The 20,068-nt window shown below is 15.6% G+C and overlaps 4 protein-coding genes across 4 annotated transcripts, besides 50 other annotated features; 2 read left to right on the top strand and 2 right to left on the bottom strand. All coding sequences in view use genetic code 6, as the record gives it.

Annotated features, from left to right (window-relative positions):
- Positions 1–494: 494 nt before the first annotated feature.
- Positions 495–536: a microsatellite.
- An 18-nt stretch (positions 537–554) lies between these two features.
- Positions 555–625: a microsatellite.
- Positions 563–625: a microsatellite.
- Positions 567–625: a microsatellite.
- Positions 626–1,070: 445 nt separating this feature from the next.
- Positions 1,071–1,099: a microsatellite.
- A 35-nt stretch (positions 1,100–1,134) lies between these two features.
- Positions 1,135–1,171: a microsatellite.
- A 174-nt stretch (positions 1,172–1,345) lies between these two features.
- Positions 1,346–1,395: a microsatellite.
- Positions 1,346–1,399: a microsatellite.
- Positions 1,400–1,461: 62 nt separating this feature from the next.
- IMG5_014810 (hypothetical protein) lies at positions 1,462–1,888 on the top strand (the record flags this gene model as incomplete). The annotated part of the gene is made up of 2 exons (XM_004039615.1): positions 1,462–1,545; positions 1,598–1,888. Coding segments are annotated over 2 exons (375 nt in total), but the record flags the coding sequence as incomplete, so codon positions are not given.
- Positions 1,889–2,154: 266 nt separating this feature from the next.
- Positions 2,155–2,206: a microsatellite.
- A 275-nt stretch (positions 2,207–2,481) lies between these two features.
- IMG5_014800 (hypothetical protein) lies at positions 2,482–2,820 on the top strand (the record flags this gene model as incomplete). Its single annotated transcript, XM_004039614.1, has 1 exon — positions 2,482–2,820. The coding sequence occupies one exon, from the start codon at positions 2,482–2,484 to the stop codon at positions 2,818–2,820; it is 339 nt and encodes a 112-aa protein (XP_004039662.1).
- A 102-nt stretch (positions 2,821–2,922) lies between these two features.
- Positions 2,923–3,018: a microsatellite.
- A 22-nt stretch (positions 3,019–3,040) lies between these two features.
- Positions 3,041–3,080: a microsatellite.
- Positions 3,081–3,124: a microsatellite.
- Positions 3,125–3,400: 276 nt separating this feature from the next.
- IMG5_014790 (protein kinase domain protein) lies at positions 3,401–6,853 on the bottom strand. Its single transcript, XM_004039613.1, has 5 exons — positions 5,912–6,853; positions 5,632–5,661; positions 5,327–5,439; positions 4,112–4,552; positions 3,401–4,061 (listed from the first exon to the last, which is right to left on the bottom strand). Exons 1-5 carry the CDS (start codon positions 6,683–6,685, stop codon positions 4,058–4,060), a joined length of 1,362 nt encoding a protein of 453 aa, XP_004039661.1. The 5' UTR covers positions 6,686–6,853; the 3' UTR covers positions 3,401–4,057.
- Positions 4,663–4,732: a microsatellite.
- Positions 4,732–4,756: a microsatellite.
- Positions 5,663–5,714: a microsatellite.
- Positions 5,680–5,869: a microsatellite.
- Positions 5,680–5,874: a microsatellite.
- Positions 5,688–5,737: a microsatellite.
- Positions 5,752–5,827: a microsatellite.
- Positions 5,790–5,908: a microsatellite.
- A 1,173-nt stretch (positions 6,854–8,026) lies between the features above and the next one.
- Positions 8,027–8,109: a microsatellite.
- Positions 8,030–8,111: a microsatellite.
- Positions 8,057–8,099: a microsatellite.
- Positions 8,112–8,777: 666 nt separating the features above from the next.
- Positions 8,778–8,808: a microsatellite.
- A 982-nt stretch (positions 8,809–9,790) lies between these two features.
- Positions 9,791–9,830: a microsatellite.
- Positions 9,831–10,148: 318 nt separating this feature from the next.
- Positions 10,149–10,205: a microsatellite.
- A 998-nt stretch (positions 10,206–11,203) lies between these two features.
- Positions 11,204–11,279: a microsatellite.
- A 695-nt stretch (positions 11,280–11,974) lies between these two features.
- Positions 11,975–12,120: a microsatellite.
- Positions 12,024–12,120: a microsatellite.
- Positions 12,042–12,134: a microsatellite.
- Positions 12,135–13,227: 1,093 nt separating this feature from the next.
- Positions 13,228–13,255: a microsatellite.
- A 61-nt stretch (positions 13,256–13,316) lies between these two features.
- Positions 13,317–13,343: a microsatellite.
- Positions 13,344–13,742: 399 nt separating this feature from the next.
- Positions 13,743–13,804: a microsatellite.
- A 6-nt stretch (positions 13,805–13,810) lies between these two features.
- Positions 13,811–13,856: a microsatellite.
- Positions 13,821–13,894: a microsatellite.
- Positions 13,824–13,892: a microsatellite.
- Positions 13,824–13,895: a microsatellite.
- A 211-nt stretch (positions 13,896–14,106) lies between these two features.
- Positions 14,107–14,157: a microsatellite.
- Positions 14,129–14,164: a microsatellite.
- Positions 14,165–14,384: 220 nt separating this feature from the next.
- Positions 14,385–14,461: a microsatellite.
- A 641-nt stretch (positions 14,462–15,102) lies between these two features.
- Positions 15,103–15,173: a microsatellite.
- Positions 15,174–15,426: 253 nt separating this feature from the next.
- Positions 15,427–15,489: a microsatellite.
- A 117-nt stretch (positions 15,490–15,606) lies between these two features.
- Positions 15,607–15,663: a microsatellite.
- An 805-nt stretch (positions 15,664–16,468) lies between these two features.
- Positions 16,469–16,517: a microsatellite.
- An 82-nt stretch (positions 16,518–16,599) lies between these two features.
- Positions 16,600–16,631: a microsatellite.
- A 372-nt stretch (positions 16,632–17,003) lies between these two features.
- Positions 17,004–17,048: a microsatellite.
- Positions 17,049–18,417: 1,369 nt separating this feature from the next.
- On the bottom strand, positions 18,418–19,691 carry IMG5_014780 (hypothetical protein; the record flags this gene model as incomplete). The annotated part of the gene is made up of 7 exons (XM_004039612.1): positions 18,418–18,678; positions 18,723–18,824; positions 18,901–19,104; positions 19,178–19,239; positions 19,305–19,424; positions 19,474–19,539; positions 19,667–19,691. 7 exons carry the CDS (start codon positions 19,689–19,691, stop codon positions 18,418–18,420), a joined length of 840 nt encoding a protein of 279 aa, XP_004039660.1.
- Positions 18,852–18,887: a microsatellite.
- Positions 19,692–19,888: 197 nt separating the features above from the next.
- Positions 19,889–19,941: a microsatellite.
- Positions 19,889–19,971: a microsatellite.
- Positions 19,904–19,973: a microsatellite.
- Between the last annotated feature and the right edge of the window lie 95 nt (positions 19,974–20,068).

The raw sequence follows: 20,068 nt of genomic DNA, 5'->3' as shown, positions 1-20,068 counted from the left end.
ATAAAAAAGTAATACTATAAATGATAAAGAAAATACTTATATAAGAATTAGACGAAAATAACGATTTATCTTTAAATTAAAATGATCAAAAATAAGATGTAAATAATTAAGAAAAAATTAAAGAAGATTAAGAAAAAGTAAAAAAATCAAATAAAGACTTACTAAGATTAGAAAAAGATTACTTTGATAATATTTTTAGTGAAAAAAAACATGAAAATGTTAATTAATTCGTAATATAGAAATTCTTAGATAATAAAAATCCAAAATAAAAGCCTGATTTTAAGAGTATTAAATCTTCGAATCGTAAATATTTATATAATATAATTTTTATTTTTATTTTTATTTTTTTTCAATAAAATAATAAGTAATTTAAAAGTTATAAAATTTTCTACCAGAATTTAAAAAAGATACAGAAAATCTATTACAAAATTAAAATAGATAAGAATAATTAAAAATAGATGATAGGAATTAATATGAATTATCAAGTTCTGAAGAAAAGAATAAAAAAAAACTAAAAAAAAATAAAAAAATATAAAGAAATAGAACTTGTAAACTATATAAAATAAATAAAATATTAAATTATTTATATAAATATATATAAAATAATTATATTAATTTTATAAAAATAAATAATTTAAAGGACTTGATTTTAGGTGTTTTCGATGTTAAAAATCCAGATTTTTAAAAATGAAATTATAATTTTATATTTAATTAATGTTGTATAATAAATATATTTTTTTAATAATTATATATACATATATATATATTAATTTTAAACATATTTATTTTTAAATTATTCCTTAGCTTTTTAAAAAACTCAATTAATCTAAACAAATAAAATATATAATTAAATTTGATTATTATTTTTTTTTTTCTTTTATAGATTATTAAATAAATAACATAAGAAAATTATAAAAATAAATAATAAAAAATATAATATTAATAAAGGAATAAAATATTCGTATAATATATTTTTTTTATACTAAATTATAATATATATTATTTGATTATAAATAAGAAAAAAAATAAATATATTAATATGTATATATATATATATAAAAAAAAAAAATTATATATATATATATATATATATATATATTTTTATTTTTAATAATTAATATTTCTATAAAATAAATATTTGTTTTAAATTTTATATTTTTATTAGAATTTTTAAAAATTCTAAAAAATCTAATATTTTACTTTTTATACTTTTAAAAAAATTATATTATTATATTTAATTTATTAAAAAAAATATAAAAGGATTAAAAAAAAGGCTACATACATTATATTTTTATATATTCAAAATAAAATAAAAAAAAAACAAAGTTAAATTTATATATAGATTAAAAATAATAAAAATAAAATAAATAAAAAAAAAAACAATCAAAAATAAAATAAAAATGGTAAAATAAATACCTTATAAAAAGCCTATAAAAATTCACTAAAAAAAAATTAAAAAAGGTCGAAAGAGCAACTCCATTAGCTGACGATGTTTTGCAAAAAGAATTAATATAATTGGTTACAAATTGTTCTTCATTAAAGCAAGTATTTTATAAAATAAATATAAAATTAAAATATAATTTTTTTAAAAAAAAAGATTAAAAAAGGGGCAAATGAATCCACTAAAGCCTTAAATAGAGGTTTAGCTGAATTGATAATAATGGCTTCAGATGCTACACCTTTAGAAATTTTACTACATTTACCTTTATTATGTGAAGATAAAAATGTTCCTTATGTATTTGTTCCTTCAAAAAAAGATTTAGGAAGAGCCTGTGGAAGTAGTAGAAATGTTATTGCTATAGCTTTAATTAAAAATTTAAATTCAAATTAAAATGATAAAATTAGAAAAATAAAAGATAAATGTGAAAGATTATTTATTAATGCATGATTATTTTTTATATATATTAAAATATGTAATTTTTTTATATTTTTAAAAAAATGTTTTATATAATAAATAGTTTTTCATATAAAATAAAAAATATTAAATTATGTTTTTATAGATTAAAAAAATGGAATAAATTATTATATACTTAAAAATAATAATAATAAATATGTATTCTAAATATTTATATATATTATTCGAAATAAAGATATATATATAATATTTATAAATTACATATTTTTAATATTAATATATTTTCTACATTTACATTAATTTTTTTATATATCATATTTATTATTATGTATTTTATTATATATTTATTTTCTAAAAATATATATATTTTTTTTTAAAATAAATATAATATTAAATAGATATAAAAATAATATTTACTTACAATAAAAAAAATAAACATGAAAAGAAAGGCTATAAGAAGATTATCAAATAAATCCACCCACATAAAATCTGCGAAAAAGAAAATCTAAAAATTAAGAAATAAAACTTAAGTATATAATGACAAAGGTTGGGACCCATCGAAATCTTAACAAGAAAATTTCACAAAGCTTGGCATTTATACAAATATAAACTAAAAAATATCCTAAATGCTTGACCAAAATATGTTATTGAAGTAAAAAAAAGCCGGAAAACTAAATCCTTTATAAGAATAATTTATAGAAATAGATGAAGAAATAGACTTATCTGATATAAAAAAAATCCTTGAAAATAATAAGCTCCCTGACGAATAATACACTAAATAAAAATAAGGATAAATAACTATTGATGAAGAGTGGGCAATAGAAAAGATTTATAAAAAATATAAAACTAATTTTCAAAAAGCCTATATAGATCATAAAGTTAACACTTTTATGTGGACTGAAAGTTAAATGAAGAAAAAATATAATGCTTATATTGAAAAATATGGATAATGTCCTAAAAATTGAAAATAAAAAATAAAAATTAATGTTTGTTTATTTATTTTTATAAAAAATTTAATAATTATATTTTTAGTTCAATATTTTTTTTTATTATTATGATTACTTTTACTCCTATTTTTTTTACTTTCATGTTTTTTTTACACTTCTGCTCCTATTTTTTTTATTCTCATGTTTTTTTACACTTCTACTCCTCCTATTTTTTTTTTAACTAATACTACTATTTCTATTTTTACTTTTATCTCTTTTTCTACTTTTATCTCTTTTTTTATTATCTCTATAATTACTATCATCTCTATAATTAATATTATCTTTTTATTTATTATTATAATATCTTTATTCACTATCTTAATCTCTATATTAATTATTGCGATAATATTTATTATCATCATCTGTTTATTAATCTATTATACTTTTTTTTTCACTTCTTTTTTCTTTATTTTTATAATCATAATCATTTTATTATTAAGTATTGTTTTTTAATTAATCCTAATGTTTATTTACTTATTTATTATTATCATCTTAATAAACTTTTCTTTCTCCTTTATATTTTTTTTAAATTTCCTCCAATTTTTCTTTTCTGCTTTAAAAATTTTCCGAATTTTAATTTTTCTTCCATTTATTATCTTCATCAAAGACCATTTAATAATTCTTCTCTATATCCTTCTTTTAAAATTACTTTTTAAGCTCTAATTAATCTGCTAATCCTCCAATTAACATTCCTTCACCTTTTACTCCCCTTTTTCCTATTTTTTACATCTTGAATTTCTACAAACTCTAGCAGAAATCGACATGAATTCTCCTCTCATCTACCAGTGCTCCCTTCATTTTAAAAAACGCTTCCTAACATGCCTTCTCAGTTTCAAATTCAATGAAGCCATACTACAAGCTCTCCCCAGTTTTCCAATCTCGCACGATTTCGCAGCTTTTAATTGCCCCAAACCTAGAGAAAATCAACTCTAAATCTCTCTCCTAAGTCACCTAATTTAACTGGCATATAAAAAGAATATTATCTGGCGGTTTCATATCTGCATCTGGGATATCTCCAAGCATTTAAAGCTTAATTTCTCTAACTTTTGCGATTTATTATTTCGCTTCTTCGATTATTTCTTCTTCACTTTTATTCAATTTTTTCATCATTTCATCTTTCTGGTGATATTCCAACCTATTATTCTCACTTTTCATTATTATTCCTGGTGAAGACTACAAAAATTCTTCATCTTAATTATTTTCATTTAAAAAAGGATCATCTAATATTATGGTGTGTAAAATTCTTATATTTATATATGGTTTATTTTACTCATCTACTATTATATTTTAATTAAATTTTTATAAGATTTCAAATCCTTCGGAAATTTATCCGAAAATACTATGTTTTCCGTCTAAATGCTTTAGCTTTTGCTCACTTAAGGTTATAAAAAATTCAGAATTATTTTAATTTTTAAATTGGTTGCTTGTAGAAACTACGCCGATTCGATCATGTTTTAAATTAGGGCTAATTTCATCTTTAAAACACGTATCTTACCCATATATAGTGGTAGGATTTTTCGTTTTTATTTACGTTAAATAGTTCTTTTATATATCGTAAAATAAAGCATTATTATAATGCTTTCTTTTGCATAGTTTTATGAAATTTTTACTTGCTAATGGTGCATCTTCTGTATACAAATCTATTGTTAAATCTCCTATTGATGTTTCTAAAATAACGGCCATAAAAATATATATATATATTAGTATTTTTCTATTTATTTTATTTATATATATATATATTGATATTTAATTTTATTATTAATTAAAAATATTAATATTTTTTTTTTTAAATTTAAAAGATATTTATAAATTATTATCTATTATAAATATATATATATATATATATATATATATATATAAATATACATATATATATATAATTTATATATATTTTTTTATTTTGTTTTTTTATTTTAATAAATATATATATATTTTTTATAAATATATTATTATAAATTTAATTATTTTTCTTTACATTTTCATTTTAAATTTTATTGTATATTATACAATAATTTTTATAGAAATTTTATTTTTGATTATTATATTAAAAATTGTTTAAAAAAAAATTTTAAAATAATTTCAAATATTAATAGCCTATTTAATCTATTTAAGTATTTATTCTTCACTCATATTTTCATATTGATCATAAAATTAATGGAAATCAGAGCTCATCAGATCATCTTCTTTCCAACATAAAATATTTAAAGGATTTTAACATATTATTACAAACATAACGCATTAAAGAATTTCTTTCTTTTTTTAATTAATATTAGCAATTGTCTAAATTACTGTAACTACGAATTCTTTTAAATGTTTGATTAAAATATTATTAAAATTTTCATCATTTTTAAATTCTTGATTTAATACTGTAAAAAATTATTATATATTTTCATCTTTTTATACATTTATTAATTGTTTTTCCGTTCGTGCAAATACTTCTTAAAAAAAAGGCTTTACATATTAAATATCCTAAAAAATTAATTACAATGTTTCTTAATAATCTTTAGATTCTTTATATATTATCCACTATTCTTAAGTAAAATCTTACTAAAGTATTTTATCAGTCATTATATCTAATAAATGTTAGAATCCAATAAGCTAATTTTTTTATAGTAAAAATATTATTTAGTAAAACATATTTTCAGGAATTTTTAGTATATTATCCTTATATAATTTAAAAATCATATTGGTAGTAAAATTAACAAATATTTATAAGTTTCTATGAAAAGTTAAAAATGAATCTATTTTTAATATTAAATCTTTTTTTTCTTTTAACTATTTTTATAATACAGACACCTCACCAATATTAAGCTTTTCAGACTAAAAATTATAAAAAAGTAAATATAATAAAATAATATATAATTATAAAATAAACATATTATTAAATATAATATATGTAAATATGTTATAAAATAAATAAATAAAAAAACATATAAATAAATAAAAAAATATATATATAAATATAATTATATAAAATAATATAAATTTATATATATATATATATATATAAATATATATATAAATATATCTATATTTATTAGATTATATTTATATATTTTATATATATTACTCTGTTAACTTACATGTCAGCTTATTGTTCTTCTTATTTATTATTTTATTATTTTTATTCTTCATAATTATTTGAAAAGGCTTTTACTCCAGCTTTTTTATTAACACCAATTACTCTTGTTTAATTAACATAATATTCGTTTCTCGCAACACTCTTAAATAATAAATCTCCTTCATTATTATCTATTTCTGCTAGATTTCTTTTCACTTCTTCATTATCAAACTTAATTATTTTATGTTAAAACAACTCTTCCCAATTAATTCTTTCCTAATCACTTATTACAAGCATTTTTCTCAACATATCTTTTACTATATCCGACCTTGCTGGATTTTCTGCAAATTCAAGTTGTTTTTTTTTTATATTTTCAAGTAATTCCGACGGTGTTTTCCCAGTCCAAGGTGTTCTTCCATACAGTAATTCATAAAACATCATCCCTAAGGACCAAATATCACATTTAGACGAAAAATTTTCCTCTGCCAAAATCTATGGAGACATATATAATGGTGTTCCTAAATAAGTCAATTTTAACTAAGAATTCATTCCTGTAGAATCTAAGCATCTAGCAAACCCAAAATCAGTAATATGGGCCACTCCTTTATGTAAGAGAATATTAGCAGGCTTAATATCTCTATGTATAATATTATTTTTATATAATTCTTTAAAACCTTCACATATCTATCTAAAATATTAGACTGCTTCTGATTCAGGAAGTTTACCTCCTCGTTTTTCTAAATGTGATTTTAAATCTCCATCAGCACAATATTCTAAGAACATATATAGATTACTAGTAGTCCGGGTAGCATATATTAATTTTACTATGTTTGGGTGATCAATTTTTTATAATATTTCTATTTCTCGCTTTAAGAGTTTTATAAAATTACCCTCCTGGGATACTTTTTGTAATTATATTACTTTTACAGCAACTAATTAAGCATGATTTTCCTTATAAAAACCTTTCACTACTTAACCAAAAGCTCCTTATCCTAATATTTTGTTTGTTACTATGAATTTATCTACTTGTTTATATTCGGCCATTTTTTTTTATTTTATTATTTTTGCTGTATATTTTATTTTATTTTATTTATTAATATAAAATATACGTATATTTTTTTTTATTAAATCTTCCTTTTTATATTGTCTCTTTTATTTATTTAATAATTAATAAAAAAATTGATTATTTTGTATAATTTTATTATTTGCCTTGAATTTTATATATATTTTAGCTTAAATTGTTTATTTTTTATTGATTTATTTTAAAATAAAATTAAAATAAAAAAATATTTAAATTTAATTTAATTAAAAAATTAAATTCATAAAATAAAAAGATAAACACATATATAAAAATATATATATATATATATATATTATACATATTTAAATATAAAATATAATTTTAAATTTTAGAAAATTAATTAAATAAATATATATATTAATTATATAAAATAATCGAATTTACATAGGTTAAAGAAAATCAAATTTATAAAACACTATAATATACATTTAAAATATATATCTTTATTTTAAAAAAATGATGTAATTCTTTTACTAAAAATCAAAAATAATATTTATTAATTTAATATTTAAGACTAAAATATAATAATTTTTATATTTTTATAATTATTTACATTATTTAATATGAAAATAAATAAATATTGAATAATTTTATGCTATAAAAATAATTATATAAGGATTTACAAATTTTATTGAATAATCAAGTAATAATATTCAATAATTACATAAAATTATTATTTTTAGGCTATAATACTATATAATGCTTTTGACGATTTTCCTAAATAGTAATTAATAAAATAATAAAGTTTTTTATAAAAATTATTAATAAATTAATATAAAAGTAATAAAAAAATATAGTATTTAAAGAGACGTCAAAAAAAAATAGTATGATAAGTAAAAAAGATATATGCTTATAAAATTTAAATATATAAAAAAATGTTTTTTTATAATAATTTATATATGTAATTTTATTAAAGAATAAAAGAAACTATAAATAATTAAAATATTAAGTATTATATATATTACTTTATATTTAAATGAATTTTTAAAAAAAATATTATTTAAGAAAAAAAAGGAATATTTTATATATAAAAATTATTAAATTATATATATATATATAAATATATATATAAATATATATATAATTTATATATATAAATTATTTATTTATATATATATATATATATTTTCTATAAAATTATATAACATTTTAAATCTATAAAATAATAAAATTACCGATATCATTATTAATTATATATTTTTGTTATAATTATAAGAAGTATTTATATTATTTATAAAATATAAATTTCTTTTTTCTTAATATCTAAAATATTTTTTATTTATTATGTAATTGTCTATAGTTTTAATGTGTCTTTTTTTTAATTTAATTATTGTATGTTCTTTTTTCTTTAATATTTTCAATTTTATGATAGGTTGTTTAGTATTCTATTTTTTAATAAAATTTTTAAATTTATTATTAAATTATGTAAATCAATTTAATTTCATTTATTTTAAAAAAGAAATATATAAAAAAATATGTCTTTAGATTCTACTTTATAAAATTTTAATTTATTTTATTTATAAATTGATAAGGTTAAAACTAATAAATAAATAAGGTTTATTTATAATTTATATACTAAACATAAAAATAATTTACTTTATAAATTTTAAAATAATAATAATACATATAAAATTATAAGGATCAAATTTAAACTTAATAATTTTTTACTTATTTTAAAATATATTTTTTAATGAAAAATAAAATTTAACTTTAATATTTTTTTTTTAAAAAAAATTATTTTAGTTAATTTTTGTTTAAATTTTATTTTTAACAAAAATAAATTATTTATTTTATAAAAAACAAAAAAAACAAAAAAAAACAAAAATTATTTAAAAATAAAAAAAAAATACTTCTAATAATAATATTAGAAATTAATTAATTTTTTTTTAAAAAAAATGTTATAATTACCATCAAAAAACAACGATTTTAAAATAAATTAGTAAAAATTCATTCTAAGGTAAAAATTACTATTAAAAAGCCATGAAATCCCTAAATTTGAATACTAAACAAAATAAGAAATGGAGGAACTTTTTACTACTTATTGTGAAAACGACCCATAAAAAATTAAAATAAGTCTAAAGAAAAAATCCGGTTTACTAATCCGAAATCCACTAACTCCTCAAAATAAAAATAATTAAAGATAATGTAATTTTGATAATATAAAACTTTTAAAAGAAAACCCAAGCCCACGATAAGCCAAAAGTATTTAAATTAAAAGCTAGAAAACATTACTATTATAACCTAAACCAAATTATAAATAAAAGCAATCTATGATGATTTCAATTGAGACCTAAAATACAGCAGCCACATCTTCACATTAATCAAAGCTTTTAAATTCTCCTTTAAAAAATAAAAATTTTTAAAGTATAATTTCTCCTTAAGCTTAAGAATAAAAGGAGAAATTTTCTCCTACTAAAATAAAAAAAAGTGTATCAATTAAATCTATAGATGAAAAAAGTGATAATTCTTAAGATTAGGCCGTAATGTCACCTGAATGGCAGTTAATTTAAAATTCTATAAAATAATAAATTACAAGTAAAAAATAAAAACAAAAAGATAATATAGTTAACCCTTTACTTAAATTATTTGGAAATGTAAAAAATACGTTATTTTTTATTATTAAAAAATAAAATAAAAAGAACTTTATAGCTATTACTTTTTAAGCCTTAATAATTAAAAAATAAACGATTTATATGGAGTTAAAATAAATATAGACTCAGCAGTACCTATAAGTGAGTCTATATTATATTAATTTGGTATTTCTGTAGTTGAATTAAATTCTCTATAAACGTTTCAAATAATATAAAAATATATATATATAATATACATTTATAATATATATTTATATTTAAGTCCATAAGAAAAAAGAGAATATATAATCAATAATATGACTAATAATATAAGTATGATGATATAAGCTTGGAGCAAGAAATAAATGATAAAAGAAAAATTAATATAATAGGAAGAATATTAAGCTTAAAAAATGTTAAATAAAAAAGTTAAGAATTCTAATGACATGTTTAAATGGTTTTAAATTAGTAAATTAAAAAATCTAATATATAAAATATTTTATTTCAAAAAAAAAAAAGAAACCTAAAATAAAATACTTTAAAAAAAATTAAGATAAATAATTATTGAAAAATTCAATGAGGTAAAAAATATAATTATATAAATAAATATTTATATATATATATATATATATATATATATATTTATTTATATTATTCTATATAGTATTAAAATCAAGAAGAAATAATAAAAAATATGAATTCTGATTTGGATTAAAATTAAATAATAACATTAAGATAAATGATTAAATAACCCTATTAAGATTATAATTAAAAAACATATAAAGAAGAAGAATCTTAATAAATAAAATAAGAAATTTAAAATTGGAATTAATAAAAAGAAGAAATATATTAATCTTGTATAAATGTTTCTAAAAAATTATATAATTCATAAATAAAAGGATTCGGATATAGTTCTTTTGGATTCTAACCATTAATTTAATTATAACATAAAAACGAAAATAAACTATAATAAAGAGATGATTTAATAAATAAATATTAACAAGGTTTTTATTTATCAGATCACGAAATCAAATTTATTGCAAACACAAGTGCTTTATTGAATTCTTGTGTAGATAAGGTGTATATATAAGATACCTTTAATAAAATAAATAAAGAACGAATAAATATATTGGAATTGAATTTGGCTGAAAATATAATAAAGAATTATATAGATACAAGAAATTTAATTAAAAATCAAAGACAAAAATTTTTAGATATGAAATGTTAAGAAACAAAAAATATAATAAATTAATAAAATTTAAGGGACTTTTAAAAAGAAAAAATGAAATAAGAAGAAAAAATTTAAAAAAAATATAAATAAATGTTTATCTCTATAAAGGATAAATTGCTGAAAAAAAATATGTTGTTAGACGCTTATTTTAATAATTTTTATGTAAAAATGTTTATAGATTTAATAAAAAAAAAAATATAATTATTCAGAAAAATAAAAGATAGTTTGATGAATAATAATAATCAATAAAAATACTATAAAAATAAGAAAAACAAAGAAATTAAGAATAATTTGCAAAAAGATTATCATTAATAAAAAATTAAGATACAGACTAAAAAACTTTAATAGTTCATAAACTACATCCTCCTTCTAAAATATTCATTTAAAATTAATAAGATGGTAATATATAATTATGTTCGTATATATATATAAATAAAAAAAAATATAAATATATATATATATATATTATATATATTTATAAATATATATATATATTTTTATTTTATATATTATAGTTTTATTTTCATATATATATATATTTTTATATTATTCATCATTATTTTAATTTATTTATATTTTTTTAAATAAATAAAGAATAAATTCTTAAAAAAATTATTAAATTTAAAATATAATCTAATAATAAATCTTAAATCAAAGTAAAAACTAATTTTATTTAATATTATTCTGATGGTCCTAATAAACCATAAAATTAAAATATTGATTTTAAAGTATAAACAAATTATAAATATTTTTTAATTATGTATATTTATTTATATAATACTTAAGTTAATAAAATGTAATAGCGAATTATCGAAATAACAAATATAATCAATTTTAAAAATATAATCGTTTTTCCGTTTATATAGAATTCGAAAATTTATAAGAAACTTAAGATAGGATTAATATAATAACTAATATACTATATATTATTAAAAGTTAGTTTCATATATAAAAGGAAGAATCCTATTTAGAGTAGTATAAAAAAAGTAAAACAAAATTAATGAAAATAATATAAATAGAGATTTCGATTTATCGTAAAAATTATAGAGTGATTCTGATTTTTCTTAATTTATTTACAGTAGTAGTGACGAGGAAAATAATTTATAATTTTCAAAAAGAATTAAATAAGACGATAATAAATATTAAACAATTATTCCTAATTATTTAAAAAAAATAAATGAAAATAGTACTAATATTAATATTATTAACAATATTAATAAAACAAATAATAACAATATAAATATCATAAATATTACCAATAATAATATTAAAAATATTAATAATAATAATAATAATAATAATAATAATAATAATAATAATAATAATAATAATAATAGTAATAATAATAATTTATAATAAAATTAAAACATATAAAATTCATTTAAAAAAGATATTGATTTAAACGATATTGTATTAAATAAAAGTGTTTATTTTTAAGATGATGCTAAATAATAGTCTTAAAAAACAAATACAAATAAAGATATAAACTACATCTAAATAAAAGAAAATATTTATAAAAAACATGCGAAATAATTAACTGTTAAATAATAAAGCTTAATAAAATACTCGAAATTAAATAATTACTAATCTACCTAATTTTTTATTTATAATAAAAAGGATATAAATGTAACTGATGAACATAATAACAGTCCTTTATATTATACAACATTAACTGAAAATGTTACTTTTACAAAATGGCTTCTAAAAAAAGGTGCAGATATTAATTAAATTTGTTAAAATGGAAACACTCCTTTGCATATAGCTGTTTTAAAAGGAAACTAAGAGGTATTTCTTATTTTTTTTATTTTTTAAAAAAAATAATATAACTTATCTTTTTATAAAAAAAGATCGTTAGTTTAATGTTAAGTTATAATCCAAATTTAAGTATAGTAAATAAATAAGGAAATACTGCTAAAGATTTAGCTTTTTAATTTAAATAAATAAAAAAGCTATTTATTAATGAGGATAAATAAAAAGATGATTAAATATCATTAGTAAATGAAAGTTAAAATATTAAAAGTTCTTAATTGTAAGACACAAGTTTAAATACAAGTAAATAATCTATAAGCAATACAAATCATAGAGAAAAAACATTTACAAAATTTGGGAAATAATTACTTCTTAAATAATAAAAATTACTTCAATCTGCAAAGACAAATCATATATAATCAACTAAAAATTCAGGTTTTGTTTATAATAAAAAAGATATGAATGTAGCTGATAAATAAAGAAACAGTCCTTTATATTATACAACAATGGCTGAAAATTTTGAATTTACAGATTGGATAATAAAAAATGGAGGAAATATTAATTAAATTTGTTAGGATGGAAATACACCTTTACATATAGCTTTTTAAAAAGGAAATGAAAATGTAAATAATATATATAAATAAATTTATATACATATAAAATATAATATTACATTTTTTAAGTAATATTATTAATATATATATATATATATATATATATATTTGTATTCTTTTATTTACAAATATTCAAAAATATAGATAACAATACATAAATATTATTATTTATATATATATATATATATATATATATTAATTTAAAAGATTATTCATCTAATGTTAAATTAAAATCCTAATTTTAATTTAGTCAATAATTAAGGGATGACTCCTTTAGCATTTGCAAATACAGATCTTCTAAAAAGATTAAATTTGATGGGAGCAATCATTATTAGTAACAATAAAGCTAAAAAAACTATAAGTGATAAATTTGATAATAATAAAATGTTTAAAAACGAAAAATTAGGAATAAAAGCTATAGGAAAAGTAAAATTAGATAATTTTTATCCTTTAAAAACTCCTACAGTAAAACTTAATATATTATAATCTTTATGACAATTATATTATAATTTATTATTGAATTATATTTATTTTTAACTTAAAAATTTAAAATTAAAAAAAGATTTATTAAAAAATAAAAAAAATGATTTTCTTATTATAATTAAAAATAAAAAAATCAATAAAAATTTATAAATGATAATAATAAAATAAATAAAATAATTATTTTTTAAAGATATTATATATTTTTATATTTAGATATTATATATTTATATAATTATATAGTATAAATTTATATATTAATATATTTCTATTTTTTGAATTTATTAAAATAAATTATTCTTTGTTATTTCCTAATTTAATACTCCAATATTTTTTTTTTTTTTTATATTATGAAAATATAATATTTTTTTAAATTTATTTTTGTTCATAATATTTTTTACAATATTATTAACATATTCTAAAATATAAGTAACAATAAAAATAATACTTAAAATTTAGTAAGTTATGTCATAAAATTTTAAAAATTTATTATTATAAATCATATTTATATATATATAAATTTATATATTTATATATACATATATATCTATTACTAATATTTACTAATTTCTTTTATATATTTTTAAGTTATAAATTTTAAGATCTTATTTAATTTATCTTATATTAATATTTTAAATATTGTTTTTTATTAAACATTTTTATTAATTATTTATTTAATTTATTTTATCATAAACTAATCTTATTATTATGTTTTTTAAAATTTGTTTTTATTTATTAATATAATTTTAAATTTTACATATATATAATAAATATATATGTTATTAATATAAAAAATATATATATATATATATATATATTATATATATTATATATTTTTTATTTAATTTTTTTTTTTTTCAAAAAATATCATATGTTTGTTTATAAGGAGTTGATTCTATATTTTTTTTTTAAGTATATGTACCAAATGAATATTTAAAGCTGTTAATTTATTTAGTTCTATTAATTTTATATATTATTAAAGATGATAATTATTTAATTTATAAAAATATTAAATTAAATAATTTCATCTTCTAAAAAAAGAAAAAAGACAAAATATTCTTATATATATTTTCATTTAAATTTTTATAAAAGATAAAAATGTTTTCTATGTCGATGTAAAAAAGAATTTCCTTTAAATTTATATCTATTTTATTTTTAGTTTTTTATTTTTTTAATTTTTAATTAAAAAAATAAAATTTTAATGAATTTTGTATTAAGATAATATCAAAATATATCTTTTAAAAATAAATTATCAAATGTAAAAAGTTAGAGTCATATATTAAATTTTTTTTTTTTTTTATTTCAGTATATTTAATATTTATATTCTTTTTAAGATATATAAAATAATTATAAATTTTAATAATTTTTTTAATATTAATACTAATAATATTAAGAACAATAAAAAAATTGAAATATTAAATAAAAATATATTTTTATATTGAAAATTAAACTTATTAAAGTTATTCTTTAAAATAATATATATATATATATATATATATATATATATATATATATATATAATGATATAAATATATATAATATATATTTTTTATGAATACTTATATTTTTTAATACATATTTCATCTTTAATACCTATAAAAAATTATTTTTAAATAATATATTTTATAACATTACAAATCTATTTTTTTTGTTTTAAAAATAAATAAATTTTTTAATATAAATTAGAAATTTAGTTTTTTTATTTTTATTTTTTATAGAAATAAATTTTTAATTTTTTTAACAAAAAAATCTATTTAATCATTTATATTTTTTTTATATAATGCTTACTTTTTTTCAAAATATATATTATTTATATATTTTTTTATTATTTATATTTTTATATAAATTATTTTTAATATATAAAAATCGTATCTTTATTTATTGAATTATATATTATTAAAAGCTATTCTTAAATACTTTTTTGTTAAAATTAATTTTTCGTATATTTTTTTGTATATTTTTATTTATTCATATTAAATAAAATTAAATAAAATAAAAAATTATCTAAACTAAAAAATAAACATAAACTAAAAAATGGATGAAAATTAACTAAAAGTATAAACATCATAAAAAAAAATACACCAAAAATAAATTAAATATATAAAAAATAAAATGATTTTTAAATAAAAAAAAATAATTATATTATACTTTAAATAATACTAAAAATAGAATTCTATTTATTATTAATATTTTTATTTAAAAAAAAAAAAACAATAGAGTTTGAATAAAAGAATATGGGAACATGTAAGTAAAGACTCTATAACAGAATAAAGTGTAGCTTAATTAATTAATGAATTATATACAAAGTTTCCTACATATGATATTAACACTTTTGTTAATCCTTATTTGAAAATAACTTTATTACATATAAATTCTTAATTTGGTAGATCTAACATTATTTAAGGATTAGTTTAACAAAATCCAATTATTGACATAAAAGACCTTGTAAAAAAATAATAATTTTCATATATAATTAAATATATAAAGAACTCAAGAACACCTCTTCATTATGCATCTATGAGTGGAAATATGGATTGCATAAATATATTATTATAGAAAGGTGCAAATATAAATGCATTAACAATTGTAATAAAAAAATATGTTCTTTTTTTTATTTATATTAATTAAAAAAAGGGAAATGAAACTCCTTTAATGAAAGCAGCGTAGTTTAATTAGTAAAATGCATTATTTTTACTATTATAAAAATAAGCAGATACAAAACTAAAAAATTCACTCTAATAAACTGTTTCTGATATTTTGCGTATTTAAAATCCTAATTTATACTAGAAAGCTAAATAACAATTTCCTCTATTAATAAATTGATTTTTTTTTGTTAAATTGTTATATTTATTGTTCATATTTTTTTTTATATTTTTTTTTGTAATTTTTTATAAAAACCAAAATAAATAAAAAAAAGGAGCAAAAAAAAAAATGGATTACGGAATTTTTTTTTTTAGAATGAGTTTTTTTTTAAAAAAAAAAAAAAAAAAAAAAAAAAAAAAAACCATATGAACATCATATATATTATATTTTTTTTTATTATTATTTTATATTGCAATTTTCAATATTTTTTATTTTTTTTTTAAATTAATTATACTTTTGTAAATTATTCCTATATTAAGGGTGGAGGGGGAATGATAATTTTTTTTATTTTGAAAGTTATTTTAACAATTATATAACTTTTTTCTAATAAAATTTTATTTGTACTTATTGTTGCTATAAAAAAATTAATAAAAACTTAAAAAAGCATTTATATAATTTTTATAAATAAGATATTATTTCTGATATTTATGTTTTCTATATTATTTAAAAAATACATTAATAATAATAAAAAAAATGGAATCATTAAATAATAACAATGAATATATAGAAAAAGCCGAATAAAATCAAATACCCGAATAAAATCAAATACCCGAATAAACATAAAATTATTTCAAAATAAAAATCAAAGATTTACTAAAATATAAATTACAACCTTTACATTCCCATAAATAATATATATACAACACCTTAATTTCTTAATTAACTGAACCTCAAAAAGAACAATAAATAACCTACTTTCGAATAATCTAAAATTCAGTCTAAAACCCGTACTTTACAAAAGAAGATTTATAAAAAACCTCAGAAATAAAAATACTTAATGGAATATTTCAATATAACGTTTTCGATCAAAAAATAAAACAATTTTACGTAAATTTTGCTGACGCAGATCTTTTTGGATTCTACCACAGTTCTTTATACGCCCAAGACGAAATTTAAGTATCTGAACATCCGATTTTACCACATATAAAAGAATACGCTTTATAATAAAGTAAGCTTGAATAATATTAACATTTAAAGCCTTTAACTTATTAAAATAATATACCTACTCCTATATTAATTTTAGATGTACATAGAATAGGCACTATAATGCAGAATTCTTTATTGAATTTGTATGGCGGAAATTTTTCAAAATCTAATATTAATGAAATAAAATAAAATCTAGTTTTATTCGATTAATAGAAATAACATATAACCAATATTATTTCGATGGCTTCTTTAGCTTATTAGAAAGGTGTATATACCAAATAATAAATTTATTTTATGCTTTTGACTGCATATAAAGCTTTTTACAAAGCTGTCGAGTTTTCTAATTTAGAAGGTAAATAGTGCTGTATACATACTGGAAATTGGGGATGTGGGGCTTTTGGAAATAATCTAGAAATGATGTTTTATATTTAGGTTTTGGCAGCTAATATGGCTGGAGTTAAGTTTTTTTAATATCATAGTGCAAGTAAAAAGAATTTATGTGATTAATATTTAAAGAAATACAGGTAAAATGTGGAATTAATATTTAAAAGTAGTTAGAATGAATAAGTTAGTATGGAATTTATAGTTTAGTTTTTGGAAAAGATGAAAATTAAATGGGGATAGTCTAATGGGACTTGATTTAATATATATATTTTTTTTTAATGTGTATATTTTAAAATTTAATTATTTTATTTTTTATAAAAAAAATACAAAATATAATAAACTTAATATAAAAAAGGCTTAATATAAAAATATAAACTAAAATAATATTTAATTTGAATTTTTTATATAACTTTATTTATAAAAACATAAATTAAAAAAAAAAAAATTAATATATTTATATATATTGTATAAAAAAAACTAAAACATTAATTTAAAAATAAGATATATAAAAAAGTTTTAATATTAATATTATTATTATTATTAATAATAAGTAAAAATAATACTTATATATAATTTTTATTTAAATATAATAAAAAACATATATGTAATATTTTATATCAAAGAATTCCTCCATCTCCTTCTACTCCAACTTATTCTCCTGATTTCATTTTTTCTTTAATTTTATTAAGAACACTAACTTACCATTTATCAAGTGGAATTATTTGATTAAACTCATAACATTAAGTAGAAAAATCTTCCATATTTTTTTCATCAAAACATTTTATTAATTCTTATAAAAACTTAGACTACCTAGTATTATTAAATGGAGGGCAAGAGTCCATAAATTTTTCTAAAGCAATTCCACAACCTACAGAATCCTATTAAAATTAATTTAAATTTAATAAATAAAGAATATATATACATCATTGCATAAATAAAGTAATGCGGCTTTAAAGAAAATATTTTTTGCAGTTCCTTATAAAAGTTTATTTTCACAATATTTATATCCAACTTATTCATATATCTACATTTTAATAAAAAATGTAAATAAATATATATATATATACATATATATATATATATATATTTTATTTTTTTACTTTGATAGCCTCTATATAATTAACTTATTAATCAGTTTTACTTGTCATTAAATCAGCAACTTTTATTTTTGAATTATAATAATCTGAAGATTAATCATTTTCGGCAAAAAATAAATCGGCTGATTCTTCATAAGCTTTAATGGCTAAATCTGTTTCTAAATCTTACTCGAATATTTCAGCTATTTATTTTTTTAGTTTTGCTGCCTATTAATTAAAAAAAAAATGATAAAGTATAATATATATATATATATATATTTATTATTATTTAAAAATATACATATCCAAATCTATTTTCTTTACAAAAAAATTAAATTGCTTCTTCAAAATATTTTATAGCTTCTAAAAAAAAAAAAAATTATATTTTTCCCTAAAATAATATATATATATATATATATATTATTTACCAGAAGTATTATTCTTCTTTTTCATATTAGCTGCCTCTACATAATATTCGCCTGCATTGCCTCCATCTCCAGCCTATTCACATTTTGCACATCTAATATATGCTTCAGCTGCATCATCCCCTTGATATTATAAATATAATGTTTATTTATAAAAAATTAATTAATATACAGCTTTTTGCAAGTTTAAATTTAACTGCTGCAGATTTGTAATATTCTAATGCTTATTCTGCTCTTTCTGATTTATTAGAAAATATTCCACTTAAAAAACCACCTTAATATTTTTAATTTATTTTAATTATTATATTATTATGTTTTTATTTTGCCTTTTAATTTAGAGTCTCCTTTTTTCATTAATTCTTCACCTTATTATACATTTAAATTATCCATTTAATTTTTTTTTATATTTTCTAAAATTAAATAAAATTATTTATTATATATATGTGATAAAAAATTATTTTTTTCCTGTTTTTTTTTTTTTTTTTATTTCTTTTTTAATAAAAAGCTACATAAATAAAAATAAAATAAAAAATGAATTATTATATAAATTTAATCATTAAATAATAAATTATTAAAAAGATTATACGTATATAAATATATTCAATTATATATAAATATATAATTATATATATTTATATATGTATATATTTTAATATATTAATTTATATATTTTTTACAATCATTTTATATTTTCTATTAATTTTTTATAATACATATTATAGTATTTATATAATATATTTATATTATTTTTATTAGAATTTTAACAA

This window comes from Ichthyophthirius multifiliis (genome assembly GCF_000220395.1).
Source record: "Ichthyophthirius multifiliis unplaced genomic scaffold scaff_1120509249593, whole genome shotgun sequence".
Classification (NCBI taxonomy): Eukaryota; Ciliophora; class Oligohymenophorea; order Hymenostomatida; genus Ichthyophthirius; species Ichthyophthirius multifiliis.
Note: the sequence above shows the minus strand (reverse complement) of the source record. Positions and strands in the feature narration are given on the sequence as shown.